This window comes from Aphelocoma coerulescens, chromosome 19 (genome assembly GCF_041296385.1).
Source record: "Aphelocoma coerulescens isolate FSJ_1873_10779 chromosome 19, UR_Acoe_1.0, whole genome shotgun sequence".
NCBI classification, from domain to species: Eukaryota; Metazoa; Chordata; class Aves; order Passeriformes; family Corvidae; genus Aphelocoma; species Aphelocoma coerulescens.
Genome location: NC_091032.1, coordinates 4817956 through 4842587, shown reverse-complemented (window position 1 = coordinate 4842587; position 24632 = coordinate 4817956). Strand labels below are relative to the sequence as shown.

Sequence of the window (24632 nt, the reverse complement as noted above, 5' to 3'; positions counted from 1 at the left end):
AGGGGTAGCTCCAGAGATGTATATATCATTAATTAGTTAACTGCTGATAATGGCAGCCCACGAGCCTCTCTTGTAAAATCACATGAACATACTAAAAAAAGGGCTCTGAATAACCACGGGGTTTTAGTGATGAATTTAAAATGGAGAGAGTTGGATAAATTTGCAGGATTTACTCCCTACTAAGATACCCAGTAACAACTCAGATCACTCACAGGTCCATCCCTGCAACTCTGTTTTATGTGAGCATAACACACAAATTTTATGGTATTAACACAATCACCTTCCCCCTCCCTATAAAGGCTACAAATATCATTATTCTCCAATACCCTTTTATAAAGGCTGCATTTTTCTCTCCTCCCAGCAACCATCAGTGCAGGACTGGCAAGGAGCTCTCCCAGGAATCAATGCACAGTTCTTCCAGCCCAACATCTGTGACCAGCTGCAGCACTATTAACTAATAACCCAAAGCCAGCTCCCAAACTCACATTTCTCATTTGGTAAGGCAAGTTATCAGTGATACACCAGGGCCTCAGCAATTAATCTATAGGAGAAAACAGCAATGACTCCCCAGCAGCTGGTGAATATTTAGGGTTTGGGTTTGGCTTTTTGTTGTGCGTTTGTCTTCTTTTTATTTTGAGATGTATCTGCTCGAGCAAGCATCGAATAAAAGCTCCAAAAAAGCTGTCATGAAGTCCTTTTGCATAACCCTCATACCACTGGATCAATGCTGCCTCTCCACTATTTCTGGAGGGTTATAAAAGCCAGGCTGATGTTGGGAAGAGCGGAAGGCGTGAGTCAGCACTCTGCTACCGGTTACCTTTTTTCTCCATGCGCTTCATATCCATCAGCTTCTCCACGTTGTTGGGATCGTTGAGCCACAGCTGCATGCGGACAAAGGGTTCCCTTCCCTTCAGACTCAGCTTGTGCCAGGGCTTGGGGCGAGCCAGCAGGTCTGAGACAGAGCCTTGTGTCAGCCCTAGGATTGTCTCCCCGAACAAACGCTGACCTAATGCGAAATTGAGAACCGCATGAATTCGCTCAGCCGAGACGCTCACGGAAAAGAACACGAGATCATTCCTCAATTATTCTTACTTCAGAACTGCTTCAAAACCCAGAAGAAACATTAAGGAGAATAAATGTTCTGCCCCCCACTAGAAGGGTAAATATGGAGCTTTAGTTTAATCCTCAGGATCTGCCTGGGATAAAGAGGGGAGCCCGACACGTTTGGGGAGTGGGACCTTACAGTGAAACAGTGTGCAGAAAATAAAGTTAGGAGAGGAAAAATAAACTGAACTTCTTGCAAAGCAGGCAACTAGGGAGAGCAGTGAGGCTACTTAGCTCCTATGCAGGAGGGCAGTGCCACAGCTTTGCTCCAACAGGGCAATCCAAACATTCCAGCAATCAGTGAACCAAGAGCAATGCAACCTCCCCCTTCAGCACTGGCCATATAAATGCCATGACAGAAACATGTATGGAATTCCTGTGCTATCTGTGGGGATCTAACTGTGTCTTACCCACTAGAAATAATCAGAATTTGTAATACAACTTCTTTTTTTTTTTTACAATCTCTACACTATAGCTAGTTAAAAATACTTAATTTTAGTTCTCTTACAAAATACTGTCATCTGGCAGGGTAAAATCTGCAAATGCTTTACAGTGCACAGTGTTCACGTGTGCTGACAATGATTTTATATGGGAAAGGTCTAACATATCAAGGACTGGGGAAAATGCCTGTGCAGCTCAAACCCAACCACACAGCTGTTTTCTAACCCTCTTCAGTGTTTTTCCTCAGCTGAACTGCCTTGATACCAGCTTCTGGTACAGGAGAGAGCCTGGAGTCATCTGAGTCATCAGGATTTAAGATACAAGTGCTGCTATCACGGGATTTCAAGGTAACCCAAAAGATCTTTCTGTAACCCCCAAATTTAGGCCTCAGGGTCTTGTGTCTGATCTGCAGCTTTTGAGTGCCCTCACTAACACACAAAACATTCTCCCTTCACGTCTCAGCACTCGTAGCCAGCGGTAACCAACGGATCCCTAAGGGACAATGGGGTGAGTGGGGGCTTCTGACCCCACAGCTCTGCAGGACAAGCCCACACCTGCAAAAGCACCACCAGCTCTTGCCTTCAAAGCCTTCCCTGATCCTGACACAAACAGCTCATGGAAAATATCTGCTCTATAGACCCACCCCCTGTGCTTAACTCCAAGATTCCCCTCCTCCTTCTCTTCAAAAACATCCCAAGGCTTTTGCCCTGGTGGGTTTTTTTTTGCCTGTATGGGGAGGAGGGAATGTGGGACCAGTCAGAAGCTGCAGAACATCCCACTCAGAGGTGTGGGGCAGGTGAGTCTGCAAAGCTTTCAGAGGAAGCAGCTGAGATAATGAGAGGCAGAGAGGGGAAAGGCGGACAGGGCTTGACACTCTGCTAATAAGCTCTGAAACTAACCCTGGAAACAGTTCTTACAGACTCAACAGAAACCTACATTCAGAATTCACTTAAGTTCCTGAGTAATAAGTGATTTTCTACTACCCTCAGTATCAGGAAAATCAGACAAAAAAGGTAATTCAGGGGCAATTTTATCTTTATGTCTTCATCACATGTATTGCTGGGGTAACCTGCTCCCTGTTTGTATTTAAAAACATCAGCAAGGCCTCATCCATTTCCCTGTAAACCTGCCAGCTACTAACAAGATAACACAGCTACTTTAACAATCTCTTATTGTGATGCCACATGAACAGGAATATGGGCACAGATTTGCGTAAGGATTGGGAATGAGCAGTGCTGGCAGTGCTGCTGAAGGAAATGAACCTCAAACTACAGCCTAAAAATTAAAAATGCAAACGTGGAAGGAGGTAACATCATGTTCTCTAGGTGTTAAGAACAAAGCTAAAGATGTTTGTGTTGTTTATTTTATGTCAGGATATGGCAGGACAGGATAAAACACCTGAAAGACTCCCAAGCTAAGGGGGAAGGTGTCAGAAATCATCCTTGGGAGGTAGCAGGTGTATCACGCTCCATCTCCATCAGAGCACTGTCAATAACAGGAATATTTTCAAGCACAGGTTTCCTAAACCTTCTCCCCATCCTTCATGCTCGTTCCCACTGATGTAGATACTAATGGACAAAACTGTGTTGGTTTCATGGATAGTCCTGACCCTTCCTACAAGATTCCCAATATCCCCTATCCTTAAACAGCTGAGTGCATCTGCTTCCCTCTGTGAGTTTCATGTAGCCCAGCAGGGAATCACTGAGGTTACTCTGACATTTGGGGCTCAGAACATCAGCAGCATCTCAGTGTGAACACTGCCAACATCATCTGCTGAAGCCACAGAACCATCAGAGAATGGCTGGGGTTGGAAGGGACCTTAAGGATCACCCAGTTCCAACCCCTAGTGAAAGGAACACCTTCCACTATCCCAGGTTGCTCCAAGCCCCATCCAACCTGGCCTTGGACACTTCCAGGGATGGGGCAGCCACAGCTTCTCTGGGCACTCTGTGCTGGGACCTCCCCATGCTCACGGGGAAGAATTCCTTCCTAATATCCCATCTGAACCTACTCTGTTCCACTTTGAAGCCATTCCCCCGACTGGTGATGGGAGGAGAGACCCGCCCAGCTCAGTCTGAACTGTTTTGTACAACTGTGGTCTTTACTGGCTGGTGACACTGGGACACCTCAGCCACCACCAGTTGCCTAGGACAGGTTCACAAGGCCCAGTGGCCTAAACCAGAGAAACCTGTGCACCAGAAAACCTGGTGCACTAGCACACTGAGGGCACAAAAGGAGACATTGAAACTGGTTCCACACCTAATGCAGAGTTTGGGGCACATTTCCTGGCTCTTCTGCTGCTTTTTAGGCTTGTCAGCCACACTGTAGGAAAACAAAAATCATGGGAAATAAAAAAGACTAAGTAAAAATGGCATCAAAGCAAATGTAAACAAAAATACTTTTTTTTTCAAACCTCTCTGGAACACCAGAGCAGGTACAGCACTCAATAGCATTTTGCCCAAAAACCAGGGGCTTGGACCTGCAAACCCTTACCATGATTTGGGGCTTTATCTCTACGTTATCTCCACTGAACAAGCAACCACCATCTGCCCAAGCCAAATGCACAGGCAAGGAATTCTGCTGGGCTCAGTGGAACACAGTCTTATTCAGGGTATGGCAATGATCAGGGCCATTTCCCTTTCCCCCCCCAGATTATGTTAAATGAGAACTTGGGACCTCCCCCATCCCAGTATTTTTCCCCCTTAAAAAAAATTTTAAGACAGTAACACGTTATTCTGTGTCTAGATGCAAAAAGGCTTCCTCACATTCTAAAATAGAGGAGTTTTTCCTTTTACAGTCATGATGTTCAGATGATATAGATAAAATTCTTCTCACATAAGTAACACCACCCGTCTAAATCTAAACTTTTGGTCCTATTTATAGTGAAGGAAGAGAAACTGGTACTTCTGGAGAGCACCAGACATTCCTCTGAACACCTCATGCAGGTGGGATGAGTCCCTTGCTAAGACCCAGGAGCAGGAGCAGGTAACACTGGGACAGCCTTACTGCCCTCCTGCCACAGACCCCAAAGGATCCCATAAACATTTCCCAAAGCCTTGTGAGGGAAGCAAGACATGAAGAACCGGTGATTTAGAGGCATAGTGACAGTATTAGTGTGGATTTCCCATATTCACATCAGGTTATTCCCTGTGACTATTCCAAATAACAGTCACGACACTGAATTCAACAGCCAAAAACCCATCTGTAGGCAAGAGCAGCCTCAGCTTTGCACATCTCTGAGCAGAATAACTGAGTGGTCCTGGACACTTACCTCAGGCTCATCTAAACCTCAGCTGGGTCTGGATTTCCCCTCCCAGCTCTGCAGGGACACTGCACTCCTGTTTGTGGTGCACCTCCCTCCTCAACCATTCTGGGCTCCTCTATTCCACCCAAAATAGGCCTGGAATCTCTCAGTGTGGGGGAAACAGCCTTTCCTGAGGGGAGATGTCACTGGCTCTGAGGTTCTGGGGGTCCTGACAGCCTGCTGGACTCTGTTTTGGGAGGTGGGAGCAGTACCTGGCTGCTGAGCCAGGAGCAGAGCTTAGGAAGAGCAAAGCTGTGATGACATTTGAAGTAGAGTGTGACAATCTGAAAGGAGTTTTCTACCAGTTTAAAAGGATTAGGTATCTTTTTAGCAAATTAAAGCTTAGGCCAGAGTCAAACCCAAGTATTCTCATACACATCTACTGCAGCTAACAATAAAAGCACGAACACTTACACATGATTTTGGTCAAGAAATGAGAATGAAGTGATTTACCAAGATTGTTGTCCGTGAGCACTTCCTTGACCCTCTTGGTGATGCCATAGGTGTCCAGCTCAGGGGACATGGCCACCAGTTCTTGGATGCTGAGTGCTGAGTGGCCCGAGAGAGGCAGAGGGGTCGTGGATTGGGATTCAGATGCAGGTGGCTCGCTGGATTCCTGGGATTTGCCATCCTTACTCGTCTCTATGGCAGGACAGGGCTGTTGTACCAACTCAGTCAGGCTTTTCACTGATTCACTGGAACTCATGGGAGATTCAGGAGCAGGACTGCAACTGGCAGAAGTCTTTGGAGTACTTTCTGCAATTAAAAAGAGAGAAAAAAGTCCCCACTTTAGCATAATTGTAATGTTTTGATTGCAGGATATTTAACTTTCCTCCTCATTTATATTCTACCTACTTAGAGAAATGCCTAAGTATGCAAAATGCTACTCGCTATGGCTTGGGTACTAAAAAGCCTCTTTTTAAAAACAAGAATTATTTTCTAATTTTATCTTGAGTCATCTCTGATTTCTTATTAAGACAAGATGTACAAATACAAATAAAAATCAGGAAAAACTGAAGTGCAATAGTCTGTAAGTTTGCACGCAATTTCCTTGGTCAGGAAATCTCCGTTTTGCTTGCCACAACATTTTTATATAAGGATAGTTTTAAAGCTACCATTCTAGACTGGTTTAAACTTCCTTCTGTGACTTGTAAGAAACTCACTCAGCCACTATTTTGTAGTGTCAATGAGGGATTTTCTACAACTGATACAACTCTCTATCTTGAGAGTGTTATTGATTTAATTCTGTTTTTTATCACACCCATCACACTTTTGCAATTCTCTTTGTCCAGAAATAACAAGATTAAAATACAGTTTGTAATTATGTTGTATTAATTAAAGTGTTTGAGAATCCAACATAAAGATAGCCAGTGGATCAGGAGACACCCAAATCTGTTATTGTGACACTTGGTTTAAAAGAAAGCTTTCCCAATCTGTTAATTTGCCAACAACAATAGGTTCTGAACAAAATGTTGTTTTCCCCCAATAAATTTATCTCTCACAGAACGTACTGACTGAGCTTATTCAGTGATTCCAGACATCTGAGGGTACACTCTGAACCTTTTTTAAAGCAACAACACATAGGCAATGTGGTTTACAAGAAGAATTCAGGAGATAAGGAGCACAGGCGGTTTCTCCATCCACAGTTTTTCCCATTTCTGTGGGGCTGCCTCCTCCTCCTTGCTGCCTCCCATCTCTTTACTTGCCAGGGTTACTGACATGGATTCCAGCCTCATACATCCGTGGGTTTGGCTCCAGCTCTCTGGAGGAAGCTGACAGAGCTCTCAGCTGCACAAGGAGGAGGCCAGACCCCATCCAAACCCAGTCCCTCCAACACTGCCGTGTTTTCTGAGCCCTGCAGTGCCACCACAGAGGGTTCTCAGGTCCCATCAGGAAATGGCTACCAGCAAACCTCACTGGCTTTTGAGTTTGTTATCCAGAATATTGTCAAATCATTCCAGATCACGCAGCCTGTGCAGCATGGAAACATATCCCAAATGTTAAAGGAAAATACTACCACAGGAAAAGTCAGGCCCAAAGGGAGCAGAGTGCAGAGGACAATAGTGTTGTTCAAGGTACTGGGAGCTTTCCCATGCTGCACTCAAGAGCTTCCCTGACACGCTCACATGAAGTTGCTCTCTCAAACCTAAAAATCTGACTTTTTCCTTAGTGCTTTATGAGAGATGCAAAAGAGGCAGACATAAAGGAAAGTGAGGTGCATGTAAATCTTTAAGGTAAAGGGGATCCTACAAATCCTATTTCTTTTCTCTGCTCACCCTGGGTCATCACACAACTGAACGGAAACCCCAGGAAATGTTATTTCTGTATCAGGAGCAGCAAAGGAATCATACTGTAAATTTGCCCTGATTCACCCATGCGAGGGACCAATTTGGCAGATCATCCATCTTGTTCACTGTACACTGTCAGGGATGGCATGAATTCCCTACATGATAAACAGATTTCTTCTCAGGTCTGTGTCCTTTAACCCACAGCAAGGTCAAAATTATGGCTGCCTAGCTAATAAACTGCACGGCACTCGTTCAACTTCCCTCTAATTTTGTCCCTTGTGCCAGCTTATACAAATCTTACTGAATAACTAGAGCAGCTGCAAATTTCCTATACAATTCCTCATCCGTGCACGGCGAGCCAGATGCACACACGGAGCACGGGGGCAAAAAAAAAAAGACAAAAAAAACCCCCCCAAAAAAACAATCCCAAAAAAACCCCAAGCCCAACCACACAGGACTGAACAAAAGCATTTTCTCCTTCTCCCTCTCCCTCTCCTTTGCCTGCTCAGCCTAATTATGAACACAACAAAGGTAATCTGTGTTATCATTTATCACTGAGATGCTCTCTGTTGCTCACATATTAGCTTATTTATTTTTTATATCACTTACCAAGAGCTTACTTGAATTTCATTTTTAAGACCAATCTGGTGCTCATTTACTCCAAAAGGTGAGATTATCTGAATCTAATTTTGGAAGGCAGTACAGATGACAAACTGTTTTTTTTCCCCCCACCAAAAGGCAAGTGTACAGTGATTTCAGGCAAGGCATTATGTACACATACTACAAATAACTCAAAATATGTTCCCCATTCATTTTTAGCATTTTTCCCTTCTGGAAAAACATTTTCAAGATCACATAAATATTTGAGGAAAAGATCCATTATTTGGGAAAGTAAATTCAGTAATCAAATAATGCAAACATTTCCCATTAATCTACTTAAAAAATTAAATAGACATTTACAGTACAAGTGACTGCTGACAGAACAAAGGGAAAATTGACTGTATTCACTATTCCAGATTTAACTGTCAATCCACAGCCATTTCACATGCTTTATGAAATAATTTGGCTGTATTCATTTCTCTCAAGTTCCTCACAAGACAAAGCCACAAATTCAGGATATCTGAAAAATAGACATTAAGATTTCCAAAGCAGCAATTGAACATTTCCAATGAAAACAATACATTGAAAGCTTATTTCTTTAAAACCTGCTCTGCTTTTTTAACCCCAGACCACTCTGAAGAATAACACTAACTTAAGAGCAATCCAATTTCTTAAAAGTGATAGTCACTGGATGTTTTCACATTTGTGTTTAAGGAGGAAGGGACCATTTTGTCAATATAAAACTGCATTACAGAACAAACTGCAAGCTCCATGGCCACCATTTATTGATGAAATTATTTCAATAAATTCCAGGTAAACTTTGCTATACCAAAGGGGTTTGCTTTCCAACAGCCTGCATCCAATTTAAGATGTGAAACAAAAGTTCCAAAGCTCCAAAAATAAGGTGCTGGAAGAGCTGAAGAGATCAAGAACATCACCAGTGACGAGGTCACTGCAGAACCTGGGAAATTTTTAAGTCTCAGGTAGCCACAGACATCAGTGGTGCCCTGAGTTTTACAGAGGCTGGGGGAAACAGGGTGTCCCCAAAATGACTTTAGGGGAAGATGGTGACCATTAGACCCTGCAGGTGATGAAGACACAGCTTAACACGACAGTTTTAAATGATAAAACCCCCATGTAACTTCTGCACAATTACAGGTTGGTGCTGACAAATGCCATTAAAGATGCAAAGGCAGCAAAAATGCACTTAAGTCATCCAAACTTTTGAAGATGTAAGTAAAACTGAGTCATGAAAGGGCAAAGGTTCTACCAGCACTTTTTACATTATTAATTCAAAACACAGCCTGGGCTACAGCGAAGTTAAGCCCTTCCAAGCAATTCTAAAAAGCACATTCAAAATATGCAGTACAGAAAATAATCATCAAAAATGCAAATCAAGTACTAGAAGTGATGTCTGCAGAAAGGGGCCAGCAAGCTGAAAAGTTTGGCAAGTGGAATTGCCCCCTTTTAATGGCCAGGACACGAAGAGAATGAAACAGCAACACTGGCTATTCCACAGCTGGTAGCACAGCTGAGAGAGAGTGATGGCCCTGCACTGAAGGGGAGCTTCCAGGCTTTGGAGGCAAATGTGGCTCCATAAAGACAAAAACACCTGCTCCAGTCTGCCAGCACACACATCCCTGCCTGGGACACGTCGCTCCTGGCACAGCACACGGGACTTAAGTGAGGAAATTCCTCCCTTCTGTTTTTTCCTACAATACTAGAGAGGGATGCACAATCTAAAATGAAGATGTACAAATGAGTGGGAAAAAGTCAACATTACACAAATATCTCCTGTTTTCTTTGAAAATACCGTTTTCTCAGTATAAAATTGCTGCTTGAATGACCATCTTACTGCAACAAACCCCCAAACCATCCTCACAGCCTGCCCTTTCCCCTCCTACCCCTAAGTAGCTACCTGGTAAGAAACTAAACTAACTTAGCAAACAATTCAGCAAATAGGTCTGGGGTCTGAGTACTTTACAAACCTGGTTGAGAACCATAACAAACTAACCCTGTCTTAATTACACCAATACACAAAATCTTTTGTGGTCTGGCATTCCTTGGCACATTCAAAGGATGAATCCCAATGCTGCTCTGGTCCTATCCATCTCCTACACCTTTCCCATAGCATCTGCCATGACAGTGTTTCAGAAAATGTGAGAAAGTCTGAAAACAGAGCTCTGGTCTCAGTTCATTAATTACAGGGGTTTTCCTGAACTCCAGATTTTCTTATTCTTCTCCAAGATTTCCCACCCCTCACTGGGGTCACGTCCCCAGGACTGGATCCTGGGACCTCAGCTGCTTGACCATCCCACTGATAGCCTGCAAATCACCTGAAAATGCTTCCCCTAACACAGTCCAGCCTGACACATCCTTCTGCAAGGTCTGCTCAGGTTCTGCCATGGTAATGTGGCAGAATCCCTGCAGTGTGTAAGGAATCACAGGCTGTGCAGGGCTCTTCTCCCGCAGCTCTCCTGAGCATGACCAGATCTGCAGGAACCCAGCAGTCAGGGACATTCAGAATTGCAGGGCACTGCTCAAGAAGGACCATTCCTGTGATGTCCAGGAACTCTTCTGAAGGCCACAGGAAGGCATCCAACAGGCCCCTCCATGCTGGAGCACAGCTCAGATCCACAGCACTCTTCACCTGGAGGCTCCTTCTGAAGCTCAGGACATCTCGGATGCAAAGAGCTGCAGGTGCCACCTGCTCAAAGCTCCCCAGAAAATCTGAGACATCTACAGGACCTGACATCAGTGCCAGATGTATCCCCTCCAAGGAGGCATTCAGATGATGGAGCAGTGTTGAGACACGGATCCGGTTTCACCAGTCCCAGAGGCACCACGTCTGCCAGCACGGACACATTCCTCCACTGCAGCTTCTCGTATGCATTTTGAGAGCTGCAGATTTGCTGCTTGTGCTCAGACCCTGCCTCACCTCCGACAGCAAACTGACTTTACAGCCACTTGTAAATCCAAAGTTCAAAGATTTGAACAAGAGCATCTGAATCTGGGAGCATAAACCACAAGCCCAGTTCTTCCAGCCTCTCCTCCCAGCACCTGTCCATCCAAAGACACACCCTGTACTCCTGGAGCTGCTGGGAGAATAACCTGTCCAACCTTTGCTGCTAACACAGGCTTAGCTAATAAACTGCAAAAGGACTCATGGGGAACGAAGCACAGAACATGGCGAAGTTGAGGAAGACCATGCTAAACACAGAAGTTATTCAGGGGCCTCTAAAAGGATTATGAAAAATATTATATTCTAAAGACAGCAGGCAGACAACAGCTGCCTTAAGTTCCAGAGAGAAGTGGATTGAAAAAATGGATCCACTATAATTTTCAGAGACAAATCTCTGTAGTTTATCTGATCCACTATTTAAATTTCAATACACAGTCCTCTATCTGCAGTAATAATAACCTAAATTCCATTTAGTGTTCATTTGAGCAGTCAGGATAAAGTCATTTCTTATTATCTCCCCACTGTGTAAAAAACAGCTTGAAGGTAGGAAGTCAGCAAGCATTTTCACCAAAAAGTAATTATTGTAAGTGACATTTTTACTGCTGGCATGCCATAAGGCGAACTGCGCATTTGGAAGGACAAGTTGCTAAAACAAAATGACAGGGTACTCTGTGACATTCCGACAAGAACCCAAACATGATTTCACTGGCGCTTGCTTTGATGCACCACTTTTTCCACTGTCCAAAGCTCGGGCTGCAGGTCTGTGCCAAACTAGTCAAAGTTGCCTCCTGAGGAACTGGGGGAACGGGCACATCCCACGGGAGCTGGAGCATCCCAGGCTCCGCTCGCTCCCAAATCGGCACTTTAGTGGGGAAGATGAAAGCAGACAAACGTGGACAGGAGACTTCCCAGCAATCTCTTAAAAGAGCATTTGCTACTTCAGGGCTGCATTTACCTCCTCGTGCAGATGAGCTAATGGACAACAACAGGCCTGGCAGGTCGCCTGAGATCAAAGTGTCTCACACTGAGACTGGATTAGTCTCTGTTTTGCCCGATGATGAGGCTGCCCATTCTATCCAATTTGTAGACCAAAACATGGTGAATGCTGCCCTGAGAATCAGGGCCTGATCACATACAACTGATCAACATCCCCAGGACAACCCTGGTATTCAGTTTCCCAGGGTGTGAAAATTTCAGGGAGAGATTTCTTCCCTCCAACCTTTTTTTTGTTTTACCTTTATCCACGGCTGCCTTGCAGGGTCTTATCAGAGAACCACAGAATGATTTGGGTTGGAGGGACCTTAAATCTCATCTGGTTCCAACCCCTGCCATGGACAGGGACCCCTTCCACTATCCCAGGTTACTTCAAGCCCTGTCCAACCTGGCCTTGGATACTTGCAGGGATGAGAAGAAACTAGCATTCTAAAGTTAATCTTTTAAAGCACCATAATAACAACTCTCCTCACTAACAGTGGGTGCAGCACAAGCCTGAACTACGTAATAAAGCTGAGCAGCACTTGTGGGAGAGCACTGCAACACATCCCTCTTCCGACTAATTAAAGAAAATATGCGTGAAAGCGCCTTCTCCAAGGTAGTGCTTTTGGTGGATTTACTCTGAGTGAGTGAACCTTGCCTAGTCACAATTTGCAAATTAATGTGGCTCATGAAAATATGATCCTCCCTACAGTTATAAACTCCCCCAGTTCTATGCAGGGAGTGCACAAAGCTCCCTGCAGTTTGCATCTATAATGATGTCAAATACGTAGGTACGTGCAGTTAGAGTTGTAAGCACTCGCTGGAGTTACCACCACTCTGACTGTGGGGAATTTGTTTGTTTGTTTGCTTTATAAATGTTCTAACTTTGGGGAAAATGTTATTTTGGGTCTTGGCACAGAGGGAAATTTTATGTGGATGGGGTGAGGGATCAATGGAAAAACCCCTTTAGGAAAGCATGCAGATGTATGTGTGTCTGCACGGAAAGGGGAGGAACCAGCTTTGGTTAACTCTGGAATTACTGGGGCAATATAAAAATAAAGGTTCCCACTCTGCATATGAGTATATGATAAGTGTCAGGAGCACAGAAAACTGAATAATCAGGGTAGACGTTAGAATTACCTAAAAAAACCTGCTTTTGAGTATTGCTGAAGGACTACACGGTATTGCCACAATTGAAATTGTATTTTCAATAATTGTATTAGCTTTGCGCCTCTATTTAAAAAAAAAAAGTGTTTTCAGCTGCTCTGGAAAGCAGAAGGAGCTGGAGAAACCAGATGAAGTTGAGAAAAGAGCACGTAAGGCAGGAGCTGGTGATAGGCTCATGAGGAGAGATTTACAGCTGGATGTTTAAAAGTACTTGGAGAAGTTGGGCAACCACTTCTCCCTTCAACACACCCGCAGCCACGAACGCCTCCGAGTCTTAGAAATCCCACTGTTGTGCCCAAAGCTACACCAAGACCTATTTTAAGGTGACATAAACTGAAACCATCAGACTTCCACCGAGTTAAGAGGAGGACAGGGGAGTACAGACTGCTCCAAAGGATGTCTGGAATCTTGTGCAGGAAAATACAACTGGAGTCAAACAATTCAAGAGAAATTTGTCCTGAGATCTGACTTTGGAGCAGACACACCAAGCCCTGACACAACCACACCCCCAGAGAAAACTCTCACAAGAGAAGAATTAAGGGACATTTTTGCAATGGCCTGGGGAGAAGATGAGGCCTCTGTAACCCTAAGCACTACTTCACAATAAAACACAGAAAAAAAAAAAAAAGGGGGAAACTTAAGAATTTTTTAGCTGGATGTAGACACAGAGTTGAAAATATCAGAGCAATGCCCAGGTCAGGCCAACAGCCTCAAATCATCCTATGATTCTATGACTCCTGAGTCAAAAGTGGGATCTTAGCATTGAAGAGCAAATGATAATTTTTTGGTTATACAAATCACCCTTAAACAATTAAAAGACCCTTCCTAAAAATATACTGTATTTTAAATGAGGTGATTAATGGCAGAATCATGGCTGCTTTAAAAGACATTGCTCTAGTCTGCCAGCCTTTATTTAATATTCAGATTTTTCTGTGTTTCCATAACGTAGCTAGAAATCAATATTTAGAAGTAACTGCTGGAAAATATTTTCAATAACCTTATTATTAAACCAGCTTGTGTGCAGAAGCTTTATTAAGGATTTTCTGAATGCTAAAACAAATATGTCATGGAAGCAATCAATCAAGATGCCACAACCCCACAGTGTTATATTTTTAGTATAATCAAGACAAACACGTGCACAATACCTTTTGGAAAACAGAGTGAGAGCCTCTGTGAGGAGGTTCTGCTGCAGTTTATGGTGTCTTTGTCGACTTGCTGACCTTGTGATTTGATGTGTTTAACTTGCTTGAACGTGGCACCAATTTTATGACTGTTTGTTGTCCTCCTGTGTCAGGAGCTTGAGTGTGAAGGTATTTCTACACCCTCCTTTGAGATTTGAACCTCGTGTCTGCTTGGGAGCAGAGGCTGCAGCAGGGTGCATATGTGCTCTGTGCACTGCATTTAAAGATACCTCCCCCACTAAACAATGTGGACATTCCCTCGCCACGGGCAATATCCATCCGGGATGGATCCCAGGCTAATGACTGCCCTCCTTCCTTCCCAACAGAGGAGTCCCATCTCCCACCCTCAGCACAGGGGAGCTGTTCTTCATCTTGGAGAAGCAGAGTGACCCTGAGCAGTGGCTGCACTAAAGACCCTCCTTTTTGGAGGAGTGCTGGGGAAAGTGCTGAAACAAAATGACATTTACATTGTACGCAACAATATTATAAAAGCTATTAAGGTACATTATTTTACACATCCTCATAATCTCTCCATACTGCTTTACTTAATTTGTGATAAAATTGTTGAGAAAGGGTACTTAATGTAGGACAGTCAGTAAAAGTAATTTATCATCTTCCCGCTTCGGTGCTCACGTTATCAGCGAACTCATTTTCTGCATTCATCATGCAATCAGCCTATTATTTGCATATTAATCAGGCAGTGGACCATGAAAGAGCCGCATCCCAGCCAAATGCTGCACTATCTCAGGAGGAACACTCAGTAATTATCATACATCAGTGTTATGATGTGGTAATTGATTATAACATCTTTCTGTTGCCCCTGGGGAGTCCCACTGCTAACCCAGCTTCAGGCATTCTGTGCAGATTTTTTCTCTGAAAATTAGAGAAACCATTGCTGTCCTTTTATTAATGTTTTTACCTTTACAATAGACAGATCTCTGAGCATTTCCAAGGTACTTCTGCCTTTTTTTTTTTTTTTTTTAAATGAAACCTTCATTAGGGAAAACACCTGTCTTGGATCAAAAAAAGTAAAAAAAAACCCCAAACCAACCACCCAAATCAGACCCCCCCAAAAAACCCAGTTGGGCTCGTTCATGTTCGTCCTCTCTCTTTCAAGGTCTGGTGGCTTTTTAGGTGCTGGTGCTGCTTATATAATACCCTTCCCCATCAAACACAACAAAATGTTGCAACTTCAATAGACAGTAATTGCAAAGTTCGCATAAAGGCAGTTAAGTTGCTTTATTTAGGTGCCAAATGAGAGGCTAATTTTGGTCCTCTCGTAAAGGACAAATGAAACATCTGCCAGTTCAAACTTGCACTATTTTTAGGACTCAAGTTCCAGAGAGGTAAACCAGAGAAACAAACACTAACCACAGCTGTGGTTACACCGTGGTGAATCTCACACCTCCTTCGTGTGGGAACCCATCCCAGACCCATCCCAGGATCCCACGGAAAGCAATGAGAAAAGGGGAGATGGCTCTGGAGACCAGAAGGGACCATCTCATGCCAGGAAACAGAGAAGGATGCTTTTACAAGGGCATGGAGGGACAGAACAACGGGGGAATGGCTTCCCACTGCCAGAGGTCAGGGTTAGATGGGATATTAGGACGGAATTGTTCCCTGTGAGGGTGGGGAGGCCCTGGCACAGGGTGCCCAGAGAAGCTGTGGCTGCCCCATCCCTGGAAATGTGCCAGGTCAGGTTGGATGGGGCTTGGAGCAACGTGGGATAGTGGAAGGTGTCCCTGCCCATGCAGGGGGGTGAAAGGAGATGAGCTTTAAGATTCCTGCCAACCCAAACCGTTCTGTGATTCTGTGATAAGCTGCCATCAGCAGTATCTTTGACAAGTATAAATATCAGACATGTACTATCAGGCCTATTTTACATTTCTTGTTGTAATTGTATTTTCTCCTTTCACTGGCTTTTTAATTGACTACCTTTCTCTTTTCACTCTTATTTAAATTTGATCTCAAAGCCACTTTGCTTTGTTTTCAATGCAAGTTGCATTTCTCATCAGATTGAAAATAATCACTGGATTCTTTCATTTGCTGTTTCTCTGGAAGGTTGTTGGCAAGTTACAAAACCCTCCAACACTCATCAAATGAGGTGAGACAAATTCCTAAGTTTCTATCACACCCGAATGTAAAGGACAGGCTGGAAAGTAACTTAGAAGACACTAATTTTCTGGTAATATTCTGTTTTTTCTTCTTGGGAATGATTTGCTATCAAGCAATATGTAACTCTATAATCAGAACAGGCTGTTTATTTCCCTGTTTCAGAGCTGCTGGGTGGAGAGGATTTTCATCCCCATTACAAGATGGAAATAACAACCTGCACATTTGGTGCTCACACACCTTTTTCCCAGTATTTTGGGAGGAAAATAGCCCATTATCTGTTCTTTGAATTGAAAGCAAGGTAATTTTCAGCCAGTGGAGGAGCATTTGGTAATTTGCTGAGCAGCAGTTGGGCTGTCTCCCAGGGAGGGCCGAGGGTACTGTGGCCATCTCCACCCCACCACTGGCCACGAGGCTGGACCTGCAGCCCCCTCCTTTTCCCACCAGCAGCCAGAACACCAACGTGAGCTTCTGCCAGCTGCCAGAGCCTTCTATCCCCAACAGAAAAATATCTGCTCCCTTTGGAGAAGAGCCTTTCCAAGCTCTTGTGCAGCTGCCAGCCCACGGGGGACAGATCCCGGCTGCCAGCCCGGCTCCTGACCCTGCCCGGAGCTGCTCGGCCTCCCCGCGCTGGAGCTCGACAGCCACGGCCTCGCTCGTGTGTCTGTGCTGCTCCAGTTATTTTGGAATTTGGCTTTCCAGTCTATCAGCTCCTTGTTTTCCACCCAGCCCCTCAGTGGTTTGCAGTTGGCAGAGGGGAGGGGAGGTGGGCCCCCTCCCAAGGGGAGGCCGCGTGTCTCCGAATGCGCACGCGGAGGGGAAAGAAAATGCTGGTAATTAATGAAATGAAGTAATAAGTAATGAAATGAAATGAACAACAGTGGAATTTACAGAGCTTGACTACTCAACGACCATGGTTTCTCTCCCTAACTACACCCCCTTTTTAGCAACTCTCATGCCAGCTGCTACTCTGTGAACTACCTGAGAAGCCTGAGGCAATAATGGTCAGGAAAGTTTCTTTTTTTCATACAGCTTAAAAAATATTTTCATGTATTAATTCTTCTCTTTGAAAATGAAGACTTCAAGTGCCTGGCTCGGTGCTGCTGCAGAGCCACACTTAAACTTCTTGCTTGGGGATCTCACACTAAGGGGGAGTGAGCGTCAAGGACCCACATTCCTAAACTAACCACAGAAATAAAACAAAGCTGCAACTCGACTGGGTAACTTCTCCAAAACGAATTCTAGGAACCCAAAACTGCACTTTGGAGTGAATTAAATTTGCTTTCAGAATCCAGCACAGGTCTCCTCTTTGCTGCATTAGCATGAACATTATAATTGAGTCACAAGGAGTATCTACCTAGAAAACTGTTCACTCTCTGATGATGAATTTTACTTTAGCCCTTCTGTACTAGCAAAGCTGTGACCATCGTGAGGATGGAGTTGTTTAATTGCTGGGTGGTTCAATGGACAGAGAAGAATACAACCAGGAGAGGAATTTCTCCACAAATACTGACAATTTGCAAGGCATCACTGATGGAAAAGGAGCAGGGCCGTGGAAGGCAGCCTGGGCAGGACAGGCCTCGGCAGGAAGCAGGAATGCCCAGCTGATGGCCAGGAATCAGAGCCAATGTTATGCACAGAATCAACTGCAGGCACTGACTTCATGCTGCGTTCCCAGGTCCCAGTGAGGTGCCTTGACAGTGATTCTCCTGGCTTTATTGATACCAGAAAGGCTGCCAGGGAGGTGTTCATGGTCCAAATGTCAGGGAAATGGCACAGAAGATGATCACACACGTTACAGACAGACTGTAACAGCTGCCCTTATGAGGAGCCAACTGATACCCTATGGTTTGAAATCAAGACAGCCACGGCCAACTGCTCCCGAGCCCAATCCCAAACCACACAGAAAAAATGTGGAAACTTCACCAGGATGTGCCAGGGTGCTCCAGGGATAAGCATGAAGGTAACTCTCTGGGTGACATAGTTGTTCAGCTCTGAACTTTAAAACCACATTTGCACCTAGCACAAAAGGCCACAACTTTCCCAAGTCCAAGACTCAATAATTGGTCATCAAACACAAAACATCTCTGCAAGGAATTCCTGCAGTCGGCTGTCCGAGCCATGTGATCTCCCTTCTCTTCCATTTCACAGACTGCATTAACCACAAACATTTCATGTCATACATTTTTATTAACCTGGAATGCCAGCAAATGACTGCAAAACCATCTCTCTTGGTTTTTTTGATTCAACAACAAAAACCAGCTCCAATTTGGGAAGGTCTGTCAGCATCACTGCACAAATCACTTTGGTGATGTCACAGTGTAAGGATTCAGCTCTCCCAGGGCTAATCCCAACCGTGCTCTGGAGCACCATTGGACAGCTCTGCCCACCCAAAACAAACCAGAACAATGCAAAAAAAGATGATAAAACATGGTGAAATGGGGCTAAGAGCTTCTCCTTTGCCATCACATGGCTACTGAGCTCTTCCCATAAGTGCATCAGGATGGTATTCCCGAATATGGCCTGCCAGCCTGAAACAAGCTCTCTCCCTACTTTCTTTCTCCCAGACCAGCCAACGTGACAGAATTCTGGTATCAGGAAAAGGGGAAGATCCACCCAGCACACAGTTAACCACCTGCCCCCTCAGCAGCTTCTGTACTGGAAACTGTTACAGGAATCTGTAGTACATAAATAAAAATACAACGGATACCTGGCTTTGCCATCACTCCGCAGTCTCTCTGTTAGTATCATAACTACACTGAACCATACTGAGGTTTTTCTGATTTGCTTTCCCAAGGGATGATAAGAAGTAATCTCCCTGTTGTTACAAATGCTTTATTTTGAAAAGAAAGCTTTTATGCATATTTTAGTTGATCTAAATACAGTAGATCTCGGGTTTTTAAATCACCAGATAATATGCAATTATCTCAAGCTAGATTCTGATTTTGAAACAAGCTCTAATTAGCTCCCCATTTTATGCTGCTATAATCCTTTCTTCAACTCCCATGAGTGTTACTATTGCTAAGCAGCATGAGGTTAGGAATGATGGATGATACCCAGAAAGGAAGACAAACAAAAGGGAAATTCAAAATCCCCTGAGATCACCCGCAGCTGTATCGGCAAATGAAGATTTCCACATTAGGTCATAAGACGACCCTTACAGAAACACACACCGAAAAGGCACGTCTTCCTCCCACTGAGTATTTGCAAGTCTTTAATGTAGAATATAGAGAGTATATGTCCTTCACAGAGGATAAAGACAAAAGTGAATGTAAAAATTCAGCTTTCCTGCGAGCAGCCACGGAATCAACAGCACCAAAAAGGAAACTCTGTCTCAGTCTCCTACAGATACGCAGCACAAACCCCCAAAATAAAACCAACTAATAAAAGCTGTGCACAGTACAAGTATTTAGAAAAATTTCCAAGCCTTCTCCTGGCACATGGCAACTGTTCAAACCCACCCCAGCTCCCATCAGCAGTAATGCAACTAAATAAGGGCCAAATTCATCATGAAAAAATGCTGATGCAGTTGGGTGACACTAATTCAACTTTTTTTTCCATGTGATTTGGTCCGTGCTTTTGACACATAAATCATTAAAAAGGCAGATTTACCCAAGGGCATTAGAGCATTTAGGTGGAAAGAAATACACAGAAAAAATGTTAGAAAAGGCACAGCAATACTATTTTTGACCACCTAGGGTACAGACACCCTTTTTGTGTAAAACATGTTCCCTGAAAGTTGCACAAAATCACCAAGCCTTGAAGAAAGCTCACGGGCAGAAAATACAGGTATATACCTGGCTGTCATTTTGGTACAGACTGTTTGTTATAAAATTCACAAATACAGCTTCCAAGAAGAAAACCAAGCCTGGCTTCTCTTTGCTATCTCAACATATATATATTAATATATAAAATCTATCTACTTATCCATTCATTATATGAAATGCTGATGGGCCCATCTGTCCACACGTGAAAATGGAAAATTGCTGGACAAAAGGTGACATTTTCATGAATGAGGTGGTAATCAAAACCTTATGATCTAGAAGTGTAACTAACTGGGTCAGAAATCCAGAAAATCTTGCTAGTTTGATAGAACAGAGCCAAACAGTAATGAAAATACTCCCAGCTAATAAAAGTTTGAGTCGTTACTATGCATGTTGACACTCTGTACACTGAAGACCTTCTTGGCAAAGCACTCAGGAGCCACTGAGTGTATTAGTTTAATTTCACTTCTTCCCCTTCATGCATTCAACAAGTTCCAAGCCAATTATATTACATGGAAAAGGCTCCAGACCTTTCCTCGTTTCAAAATTGTTCTGATTAATTTCTGTTTTAAAATTACAAGTATGCAACCTTCTCTGCCTTGATTTTCCTGGGAAATGTCTCAGAAGACCAGAAAATTGGAGCTGTCTCTCTCTTTTTTTTTTTCTCCCTGCCCTGGAGTGATGGATCTTTCACAAATGCATAATTATTATTACCTTTTCCAAACTGTTTGCTGCATTTTTAATTACAGAACAGCTGCTAATAAAAGGAAATTACCAAACTGCCCTTCCTCATTCAAATAACTTGGATTTTGCTCTTTTGTTCTGCCTGGTGTCACAACCCTCCTTATTCCTTCACAGAGAAAAAGGCATCAAGAAAAGAACATTTTGTACAACAATTCTATTTTTAATCCTCCGAGAGGAGGTAGGAAAGGGCACGAGCCCATTTTCTCATTTGCAAGTTGGCTTTAAGGAATGAAGGAGGACAGTCATCAATAACATGATTTTATTAGCTGATAGGAACGTGTCACCTCACCAAATATTGGCTCAAGGGCAGGAACTGACAAATGACACTGGGAGTGTGGGAGGGAACAAAATACCCCGGCAGCAAAACTGAACTTCCTGAAGGAAATCACTTTCAGCTCCCAGCGATCCCCCCGGGAATCCAGAAGGTGGTCGGATTTTAATACTATGGGCTTGTCTTTCCATCTTTTATAATTAGAGCTAGTCATAAATATGAAGATTAGCAATAACAATGCAGCATTTCCCAGCTCCTCTGATTCCGAATTCCCCTTAAAATGGCTACAATTAATTACTCATATTTTCCACGCCGTCTCAGGCGTTTGTAACTGTGACACTCTTGCACGGCATTGATGCCACAAAAAAAGTACTCAATGGCATGTTTTTAATGAACCATCACAGGAAATTTCCATGTTCCCTAAATGCTTGGCTATAAGTAACAATAGCCCTATGATTGCAAATCATTTTCTCCCATTTTGGTTTTGTTTTCATGGCTTGTTTTTACTGGGGGCATTTTTTTTTTTTTTTTTTGCTTTTATCTATTTATTTTCAACTGTTCTCCTTAAGAAAAACGTGGACTGAATATCATCACAGATTTTCTTCTAGTAAAATCTTTTAGAATGCAAAATAGTTTCCCCAGCAGAGAGAAAAAGCACTTTGGTTGGGATATTTAGAGTAAAGCCAGCGAGCTGCAGAAAAAAAGGGAGCGTTTCAGAATAGCAGAAAGGTGGAAGAAGAGCACAACCCATCCCCGTCTGTAGCCTGAAATGCAGCAATTCTCCAGCACAGGGCACTGGCTGTAAGCACAGAGCAGGGCAGGGGTATTTTTCTGGAGTGTTGTACGTCAGTGAAGCATTTCATTGGTAAGAGGCTGTGTGGGTAGAGTTTGGTATCTAACAGCAGGAACACAGCTGTTCTCTCCTGTCCCAGCCTCCCTCCTATCCTGTGGCCATCTCTAAAAGCCTTCAGACACTCACTTTCCTGACACTCAGCTTTGCTGCATCTGCTTATTTATTTATTTAATTAATTTTTGCAAATGGAAAAGAGGAAAAAAAAAGGTCAGCTGGGAATATTTAACAAAGCTTGAAAAAGACATACTGTGGTCTGTTCCCCACCTTCAGATTAACAAAGCAGATTTTGTGCAAAGGAGAGTGGAAAAAAACCTACCAGCGAGTGAAGCAGCCGGAGTATGTGGATCACATTACAAACCAAGGGCTTGTTTTACAGCCATTGTCACATGTCACATTGATAAGCTGAACTATGGCAAAAAAAAAAAAACCCTTACGGAGCCAACGGTCTCTAAGATCAGACAGAGTCTCTTTACCTAATATATGCAGCTAAATATGTGTGCTCCCTACATCTGCCATAGCAACAAGGAGAGAAGGAGGAATTAACTGCATTAATAATAAAAAAAAAAAAATTGAAGGGACTCCTGTATGATACAACAAAACGTGAGAAACCTCTCGGCATCAAAGCAAACGCAACAAAAGCACAGAGAATTATTTCAGAGCAAATCATTGAAACCAGCTGATTACCTGAGCTTGCACATCCCTGCTGTAGGGAATCCTGTAATGATGTCACAGAGTGAAGGACTAGATAAGAGAGGAGAGGAAAATCAGGGAACAATAAAAGGAGATGCCAAACCACAAACTAAACAGTAAGCAGGCTCAACAAATAGCAAAGTGCTGATCTCGGCAAGGGCTCGCTGCTCAGTTAACTCAGTGGCACAGAAAGGTACGACCGAGGCCAGGCTCCAGCCTGGCTTTTCTGTGTCAATAGGTATTAGGGGAAGAGACAGCCACAATAAAAGTGTCATTGCAACCCAGCACTCCCCCTTTAAAGCTTAGTTTTCCAGCTCACCTCCTGAGACAGCAATCGATATTCTCCCTGGAACAATCCAAATCCCCTGTGCAACCCTAGGAAACAGCGCGCAACATTTTCCAGCTCTTTGGCCAAAATTTTTGGGATTGCATATCATACTCATGCCTAGATAGTATCACCCTAATGAGGAACCTGATAACTGCTGCTTATCAATTACACATAAACGATCATAAACATTCCCAGCGTGTCCCCTTAGGGACCGGCCGGGCTGCCAGGGTGGATGTTGCCACTTCCATAACGCCTGGACCAGCACTGGTGCAAGGCTGGCTTACTGCAAATTTAAAAAAAAAAAAACACCAAAACCAGAAAATAGAAAAAAAAAACCAAAAAAAAAAGGCAAAAGAAAAAAAAAAAATCTCCTCCTCCTCCTCAACTCAAACAACATAGTGGAATTTTAATTACCTTGTCCTTGTTGCTGCCCTTGTGCGGGCAGGACACACTGTCCCAGCTCACCATTCAACCAGAGCTGCATACGAATAAATGGTTCTCGGCCTTTTTGGGTCAATTTACTCCATGGCTTTGGCCTGGAGAGCATGTCACTGACACTTCCTTGGGACAGCCCCAATACCTGAAGTGAAGCAACCAAGAACGGCATGTTAACACACTGGCAGTGGAAACGGGGGGAATTTAACTCATTTTGGTTTCCTTTACTGTATGGCTCAAATTGTTTGTATATGGACAACTATAAAAACGGTAAAAATGGGACCATTATAAAAGCTGTTTTCTGTGGATACTCAGATGGAAATGCTTTTCTTCCTGCTGTGTTGCCTTCTGAAGGAAGGTGGGTTTTTCCTGCAGGATCTGGGTGGCAGCAGCCTGGTGAGGGATTTGCATGCTTTTCATATTTTGTGTCAAACAGTTTCATCAGTTTTAACAGGAAAAACACCAAGTCCAGGCACACACAGGCAGATGAAACAGGCAATGACTGGCATGTATTTTGTTCTCAAACAAAAATAATTGGGACTTTTGAGACTAGGCCTGTATTTGGTTGATTTTTGGGGGATGAATTATAATGATGTGTGTTTTCACCTGTAGCAGTGGCTGCTCCACATAAGTAAATATTCAAGAATACAGCTGACTGCAGTGGTGAGGGGGGGAATTTCAGACAGGCAGAATGCAATTACTTGCCTGCAATTCAGCACAGGTACAAGAGTTAAAAATCATACTTAATGAAAGCTGCCATGGGATCTTTAATGACCCCAAGAGGTCAGACTTTTCATTTTACATCTTAGTGAGAAGGTAATAGTGCGATGCCAGCTCCTATTACACTTTTCTATTGATTCCATTCTTTACAGGAAGAAGAAACAGCAAATGTCCAACACTTTTTACAGCCTGGGAGGGGTTTTCTGGTGGTTAGGGACCCTCAAAATCCCACGTGCTCAATGCTTAGGGCCCACAACGTGAGAACTTCAGGGAGCCTTATCTGTAATCAAACACTGCTCTAAAACATCTCAGAGCACACTGAGGTACCGAGCACCAGGTATAAGAAATGACTGGGAATTCTTGACTTCAGACTAAGGAGAGTTAGGGGATTTTCCATGTGTTTGTTTTAATGCCCTTGTGCACATTTCCAAATAATAACGAAAAAGGAAAAATGCTCTTGTGTCCATAATCTTTGCTTATAGCAGAGTTAAGACTCTCCAGTCATGACAATGGTATTAACTCAAATATTCCACGAATTCATTACATTAAACATGAAATATTGAGTCTCAGCAACGTTTGCTTCAGCTTTCAAGGCTTCTAAACTCGGGGCCTCATTCCTAATTCCAAGTGGCTGAAGCCAATCCCTTTATAAAAACCCTTGCAATTCCTACCACCCAGGGAAACGAATACTTT

The 24632-nt window shown here is 43.5% G+C and overlaps 1 protein-coding gene across 8 annotated transcripts in view; it reads right to left on the bottom strand.

Annotated features, from left to right (window-relative positions):
- The window catches only part of CUX1 (cut like homeobox 1), a 271185-nt gene that overhangs the window by 40241 nt on the left and 206312 nt on the right, over positions 1–24632 (bottom strand). For 2 of the 8 annotated variants that reach the window (XM_069033253.1, XM_069033257.1), the window contains 5 exons: positions 23199–23364; positions 22451–22507; positions 5303–5605; positions 3805–3867; positions 818–1006 (listed from right to left, as the gene is read on the bottom strand). The exons of 1 other annotated variant lie outside the window; for it this stretch is intronic. In XM_069033253.1, the coding sequence (XP_068889354.1) occupies positions 818–1006; positions 3805–3867; positions 5303–5605; positions 22451–22507; positions 23199–23364 (778 nt within the window). The remainder of the gene's footprint in view (positions 1–817; positions 1007–3804; positions 3868–5302; positions 5606–22450; positions 22508–23198; positions 23365–24632) is intronic. 5 more of the 8 variants (XM_069033258.1, XM_069033262.1, XM_069033256.1 and 2 more) reach the window with 4 other exon arrangements.